At 43.5% G+C, this 7,825-nt stretch overlaps 1 protein-coding gene across 1 annotated transcript; it reads left to right on the plus strand.

Moving 5' to 3' along the window:
• Positions 1-6,063: 6,063 nt before the first annotated feature.
• On the plus strand, positions 6,064-7,825 carry LOC120111590 (chalcone synthase-like). The gene is made up of 2 exons (XM_089930839.1): positions 6,064-6,346; positions 6,704-7,825. Exons 1-2 carry the CDS (start codon positions 6,169-6,171, stop codon positions 7,693-7,695), a joined length of 1,170 nt encoding a protein of 389 aa, XP_089786965.1. The 5' UTR covers positions 6,064-6,168; the 3' UTR covers positions 7,696-7,825.

Below are 7,825 nucleotides of genomic sequence, written 5' to 3' on the forward strand. Positions count from 1 at the left end.
GCAAACCGTCAAAAACCCTCAAATCTAATGAATGCTTGTATCTCAATTAGAGTTGCACGTAGCAGGGGCAGAAACGAAGTGTGATCCTAGAAAATGATATAGGAATAGGGGCTAAGGAGCATTGAAAAAATTAGGATCATACTTGTTGAAAATAAGGAAACCTAAAAATAGCAATTTTTAAACAAAAGAAAATGATGTAGATGAAATCAGGCACTCAAAGAAGGAAGCAAAAGATTAATAAAAAAGCTTCTTAGTTTTGACGTGGTTGTGCCTAGTTTCCTGCTTGCCCTTTCCAATTCATTTATGGACATTAATCTAGAAGCAATGAAAATAAAATTTTCATTTGTTTATTATGTTTCATTCCTTTCTATCGCTCATCCAACTGAAGAACCATATCATATAAAAAGAACAAACAAGACTTAAAGAATGCACGAATCATCCTATGCCCTAAAACAACCTCTTTAAGTAATGGGGAAAAATATGATTTTGTAACTCTATGGTGGAAAACAACCTCTTAAGTTTAACTCTTAGGACTAAGCTAAGTAGGTCAATGGATCTTAGTAACAGTTACGATCTGAATCGTGCGGATAACTTTCGATTCATGCATACCGTTGTTGGTGTGGTCCCTCCTCATGTGGGACCCACCTTATTTGAATTTAAATAAGAAAAAGGAAGATAAGAACGAAACCATGGCTTGGGTGAGGAATTGCAACAAAACCGGGTGTCGTTGGGTTTCTACGGAAACAGAATTAGAAAAAAAAAACAAAAGAAGAAAGAGAAAAAGGGTGCGGCTTTGTGGAATCGGATTATTGATTGTATCCAGATTTGACTGAAATTTTAGTATATTGTTTTCGGCATTGAGAGCTATAAATTGAATGGTTTGAATTTTAAAAAGTCTTCCCTATTAATTATTTCAAGGATCAACACTTGGTGAGATCTATTTTTTATTTTATTGTTTATTGTTAAAATCTGTCATATTGGTGATGAATATTGTTGTTGTGGAAACAAAACTAAATCTTGTTGATGTTTGTGTAGCCTGTAGTTGATCTAGAGAGGGTATATTGTATTCCCATTATTCTAAATAGTGAAAATTTTTGGATGGACTAGGTCTCGTGGTTTTCTTTACATAGAAGAATTTTTCATGTTAAAAAGTATATTGTCTCTTGTTTCTAGATTGCTTAATTATTTTGCTTGTTATTTTGCCTTGAGTAGATTGCAGAGATTATTGTTGCTTGGTAAGTGATATCCTATTTAATTATGCAAAGAGGAAAAAAAGTTTGCGGCATCAGTATTTCTTGATTGCATTTTTTCCAACAATCGTCCACAGCGACATCGATCATATTTGCACCTTAACATGTCATCCAGTGAATACCGAGATGCTTTCAGCCTTTCACGATATTCTCTTGGCATCTCACCACTCTGATTAAAGAAAACGCTTTTGAACACCGCAATCGGTTATCATCATTAACAATCTTTCCAATAATTTAAATAGAATTCTCAGATATTTAATTGGGTCTAATAAAAACAAAAATCTTTCTTTTAACATTGCCAACCACGAATTTTTGGGTTTCCTCCAGCAAAAGAACAATGAAGCACTCTGTCAACAATGATTATGAAAGCCAAAAAAGGGCGAACATAAAATGTGGAGAAAATTAAGTTGCAAAACCTTCAATTTTTAGTTCAAGAAATGCCTCAAGCCACCCCCCACAAAAAGAAAGAAATTTGAAGCTAATGATCCGCCAAAGAATCAAGAAAACTGATCCGAGAATTTCTAGAAGACAAAAAAGGATCCATGATGCAAGTGTCGTGCGCTCAAGACGCATGACTATGAGCCCCAATTTCAATGCTCACTAGTACTTTAAAATCTTGCTCCACGGCCAACTCTCTTCCACGATGTCTCTCCCACAGTGTCTCTATTCCAACAAGCTACAATGTCACCGCATCGGCCCTGGCTAGCACCATGTCGTCGACCCCAAGGGCCACACCGTCATGATTGCAGTGGCTAAGAAGTAGAAGCTCATGCCGATCTGAGTTAAAGCCCATCCTCATCCCCAAGGCTGACCTTAATCGCCACCATTGGGAAGCTGTCACCATCACCGCTGTTGCCCCAACATACCTTTCCATTAAGAGATCCTGTGCCACTGTCCCTCTTCGCTGGGAGATCCCACACCGCCATCCCTCTCCGCTGAGAGATCCTGTGTCATCGTCTCTCTCCACTAAGAGATTCGCACCACCATATGCTTCTCTCTGCCAAGATGTCCCATCATGATAATGACAGCTGAGCGTGCAAAACCAATAAAGAGGATTCCTCCGCAGCATATTTCTCTTCCATGAGTGTTCCCAAGAATCCTCTTCTCCTTGAGCACTGCTTCTAGCCATCCAAGTCACCAAATTAGCTGATAGCGGCATCTTCATCCATTGCTCCCTCCTCACCAATGCCATCATTGTCGCTACTATTAGGCATTGGATCTAAATCCTCACGTGGAAGGAGAGAAAGAGCAGATCGAATTCACCTCCAGTGGATCTAAAACAAAAATCCATCCTGAAGATCCTAATTTGATCCATTTAACTTAAGCTGCCACAGATTTGGGCTCAAATCCATATACGATCACACTCAAGGACCCAAAGCCGATATGTTTGGGTTAAGATAGCTTAACACATCATCATCCACAAGATCAAGTCCCATCATCAACCATGCAAGCTATCGCGCCATTAATGGCCCAACATAATGACATGACATCTTGCCAAGTCACGAAACATGTCATCAGCCACATTAGTGGCCATGTCACCACATCAGTTTTAACACCATGTGTTTGGTCGATTAAAACTTCAACATGCCAACCACATCAGCATCTTAAGTTGACTGGTGTAGCTGTGTTGACCAGATCGGTCTGAACCGATCTAATTCCTTTGACCGCCTAGTTCTCCCATTTTTGAACTGATTTTGGACTAGTTCAGACTAGCTCCCTATGTTCCCGAGTGCACTCTTTCCATTTTGGACCTATGTTTGTCCAACTATTTTTGCCTCTATAATTGATGTTTTGCATCTTCTTTATTTGTTCATCATCGCAGACTTGCAATTATGGATAAATTTAATGCCCCTCGGCCTATTTTTATCACTTTGGATAGATCGAACACATCAACTAGTTCTATTGGCATGCAAAATGGCCAAATCTGTAGAGCTCGATGACTCAAGTTTGAAACCCAATCAGGGGCAACAAGGTGATGGTAGCCAAACTAAACCACAATATATCCTGCAGGCCTCAAATAGGTATTTGCACATATGCCATGTTTGAATTGAATATTCATTGATCTAAACATTTGGAATGGTTTTAAATGCAAGATATCTAGTTTTCGTTGCTCATGATCCCACCATGGAATTCATCCCAAAGATCGCTAGGAGGAATAATCTTCGCTCAGACTAGGCTGTGGTGACACCTATGGGATCCATCCCAAGGACCATCAGGATAAAAAAATTAGCTGAGATGAGACTTGGATCACAACTGATGACATAACACCAGCTGAGATAAAAAAAATTCTATCTTCGACTTGGCTCGAAGGTACTACCCGGCCTAGCTAACCGAGCATAAAACTAGCTAAGGGAGAAAATCTTAGCCCAAGCTAGATCAGATCAAAGTGGCATGCCCGACTTCACTAGTCGGGAGAATACCTAGCTGAAGGAAGAAATCCAAGCCTAGGCTATGTTAGATCAGCGTGGCATGTCCACCTGATAGGTCCTGAGAAAAGCCACCCTAAGGAGAAAATCCTAGCCAGCTAGGGCGGATTAAAGTGGCATGCCAACTAGATCGGAGACGAGAAAAGCGAGGTGAGGAGAAAAAACCCAGCTTAGGATAGGCCGAGGCGACACCCATGGGATCTAATCCAATGACTGTCTAGATAAAAATCCTAGCCCATGCTAGTTTGGATCGAAAGTGGCAGACTTAACCTGACTAGTCGCGAGCAAAGCTAGACGAGGAGGATATCTTGGCTTAGGCTAGGTCGGGTCAAATTTGGCACACTATGAGGACCTCGACCTTGAGCCAAAACTACTCTCAAGCCAATCTCAAGAGGATCACAACCTCAGTAACACAACTTCAAGCACTTGGACAGATTTTTTATTCTACAGTAAGTACTAAAGAACATTTAATTTATTTTTTAGGTGCAGAAAAAATTTGGATCCGTCCAAGCATGAAGGCGGCTTCGATTGGGTAGCGAAGTTCTTGATCCATCTAGGATTGATAGCATCTTCAGCCGACAAGGGGATAAAGGCAAGAATAAGTCGATCTCATTCGACAATAACTCGTGCAAGGTGACTTAAAGAAGCAACCAAACAAACTAAACTCCCGGAGGACAAAAGCCAAACTACATGAAGGGCAAAAGCCAAACTCTAGGGGGCACAGGCCCAAAAACCGACATTAAGCCAAACCTCTGTGACTCATCCTCCTAAGGCTGGGAATGGAGGGAAAGAAAATGATAAACCGACCTCACATAACAATGACTCTTAGAGTTGACCAACAGAAGAAAGACCAAATAAGCCGAACTTCAACCTTAATGGCCTTTGAAGGCTGGACTAGGGGCTAAAGGTCTAGAAGATGGCCTCACACAGACAGTTTTCCGAAGCCTACTGCAAAAAAGGTTGTGGCCTCTACAAGCCAACCATAAACAATAACAGCTTACTGAAAGCCGAAAGCTTAAGGCTCGAAATGCTGGACCCAGGGACAAAGATCCAAGAGCCGACCTAAATAGCTCTTAGGTGAAAGAGCCGACATAAATGGCTCTCAGGTCAAAGAGTCAACCTCAACTGCTCTTAGGTCCAAAATCCGATTACAATGGCTTTTAAGGCAAAGGGCCGACCTTAACGGCTCTCGATACAAGAAGTGGACCCCAATAGTTCTTAGAACAAAAAGATTTTAATGGCTCAGATCAACCGAAGATCTATATGCTTGATCACATTTCTGACTTGACGAGATGCAAAATATTTCATCGTACAAACTATCAACCATTTTGGATTCTAAATAAATCCGCCCAAATTGCCTATCAAAATGTTAGGGCTATCACCTAAAATCTTGATGAACTAAATACGTGAGCTATGATCTAAAAAAATGAGCGAGATGAGGTGGACCATTTTTTCCTAGACCGAGATGAGAAAAATGACTTTGACACAGAAGTGGAAGGGCATGTGATGTAGCTAATTAAACCTCATCTTTCAAGCATGGGCTCACACGTGGCATGTCATAAGACTAATTTCAATTGTATTCATATTTTTGAGCTGATCGAGACAAAACAAAATTTAAAGATAGTTCTCCACTTAATTTAGGACTTTGAAGAGTCCAACTAAAGTAGAATAAAAATTTTACGCCTATAAAAAAAGAAGCTATGCATCTCATATTATTCTATATCACTCTTTTCTCTTTATTTTTCTATTTTTCAATGCTCTCTTCGACTTAAGCTTCGGAGGCTCTTTAGTCGAATCAGCTCGATTGTATGTGGATTGACCAACACTCTCTAAGCATTCATTATCATCAGATCAAATTAAAAGATAATCGTAGATATATTTTTGCAATGAAAAATAACTTCGGTATTTATAATAGCAGTTTTTCTATGAAACAATTATCTCGGACCAACGTATCAGTATTTGGTGCAGCATTTAATTGTCAATGCGCCTATTGCTTTTGCTTATCATCATATTTGTACTATTTTGTATTATTCAATTTAGATTTTACCCGGTAGCATTGCTTACGTGCTGGTGCTAACAATCAAAGAAACAAGTACTTATTTAATTTAATTATTCAAGCTCTTCTAATTAACCTAGTAGTAGTCAACCAGCATTACAGCCAGCAAACCCGCATCCCTAGCCCATACGGCGCCCTCCTGTGCCAGCTACCAAAAAGGTGGCCCTGTCATCCGACGTACACAGAGCATGAGGAGGCGGAGGTTGGTGAATAGCACGGGCCACCTTTTGGGTAGGTGGGACATGACGTGCCGTGGCGAGATCAACGCCCAGAAAAGAGGGTGTTCCGCCCCTCATTTTATAATTCCACCCAGAGCCCAGAGGGGCTATATATATGGGAGCGAAGAGCATGCTCCTCCACACTCCCCGGCGCTCTACCCTAAACAATTAAACCTTCAGCAGCCGCTGCCCATCTCTCCATCTCCCTTCCACTTAGAATGGCCAGCATCGAGTCCATTCGCAAGGCACAGAGGGCTGACGGCCCGGCCACGATCATGGCCATCGGAACCGCCAACCCTCCTCATGCCGTCGACCAGAGCACCTACGCGGACTTCTACTTCCGAATCACCAACAATGAGCACAAGCACGAGCTCAAAGAGAAGTTCAAGCGCATATGTAAGAGCTTAATTAATTGTTGCATTCCTTGGTTCCTCGTATACTTTTTTGGTATAGTACTTAGAAACCACTTTGGCACGTTCGCTCTATCTCATGACACCTAGTGAGCATGCATGCATGAATCATGATATCCGATCGTGTTCCCATGCATCTTTCTTCCAATTATAAAAAAACAAAGAATATGGAGGGAGCTGTCCGCAACACATTTTTATCCAGATCATGCATGCATACGTATCCAAACTCTCTCAGGCATGCAACAATTAGATGATCGATATTATCATCCAAACTCATGAATGAGAGATACACATGCAAGTCGCTCGTTTTTTTTTGACGTTAGTTTGCTGCGTCGCGTTGCAGGTGAGAAATCCATGATCAAGAAGCGGTACATGTACCTCACCGAGGATGTCCTGAAGCAGAACCCGAACATGTGCGCCTACATGGCGCCCTCTCTGGATGCCCGGCAGGACATCCTGGTGGAGGAGGTGCCGAAGCTGGGGAAGGAAGCAGCCGTCAAGGCCATCAAGGAGTGGGGCCGCCCCAAGTCAAACATCACTCACCTCGTCGTCTGCTCCACCAGCGGCGTCGACATGCCCGGGGCCGACTACCAGCTCATCAGGCTCCTCGGCCTCAACCCGTCCGTCAAGCGAGTCATGCTCTACCACCAGGGCTGCTTCGCCGGCGGGACCGTGCTCCGCATCGCCAAGGACCTCGCCGAGAACAACAAGGGTGCTCGCGTGCTTGTCGTGTGCTCCGAGATCACCGTCGTCACCTTCCGAGGCACCGACGACGTCCACTTCGACAACCTCGTGGGCCAGGCCCTCTTCGCCGACGGTGCAGCGGCACTCATCGTCGGAGCGGATCCGATCCAAGGTGTCGAGAGGCCGCTCTTTCGAATGGCTTCGGCGGCTCAGCTGGTACTGCCGGACAGCGAGGGGGCCATCGAAGGCCACCTCAGGGAAGTGGGCCTCACCTTCCACCTCCTCAACCAGGTCCCCACCATTATCTCCAAGAACATCGAGAAGAGCCTGGAGGAGGCGTTCGAGCCGCTGGGTATCTCTGACTGGAATTCCTTGTTCTGGATTGCGCACCCTGGTGGCCCGGCCATACTTGACGCCTTCGAGTCCAAACTGAAGCTGAAGCCGGAGAAGCTCCGGGCGACGCGGCACGTGCTTAGCGAGTACGGGAACATGTCCAGCGCTTGCGTGTTCTTCATACTGGACGAGATGAGGAAGCGGTCGGCGAAGGAAGGGAAAGGGACCACCGGAGAGGGGCTCGACTGGGGAGTGCTCTATGGATTCGGACCAGGCCTCACCATGGAGACCGTCGTCCTCCAAAGTGTCGCTATCTAGGGTTTTAGACTCCACCATGGTTCCATTGCTACATTTTTTTATCGTTGGTTCAGTCCAAGCAGTCGTCGACCAAACAATATTTTAAAAGATTATATATGAGATATGCAATAAATAAATGATTGAATAAAAA

The sequence above is a fragment of the Phoenix dactylifera genome, chromosome 5 (assembly GCF_051530095.1).
Source record: "Phoenix dactylifera cultivar Ajwa chromosome 5, Ajwa_hap1_PhDact_Kaust_v1.1, whole genome shotgun sequence".
Taxonomy (NCBI): Eukaryota; Viridiplantae; Streptophyta; class Magnoliopsida; order Arecales; family Arecaceae; genus Phoenix; species Phoenix dactylifera.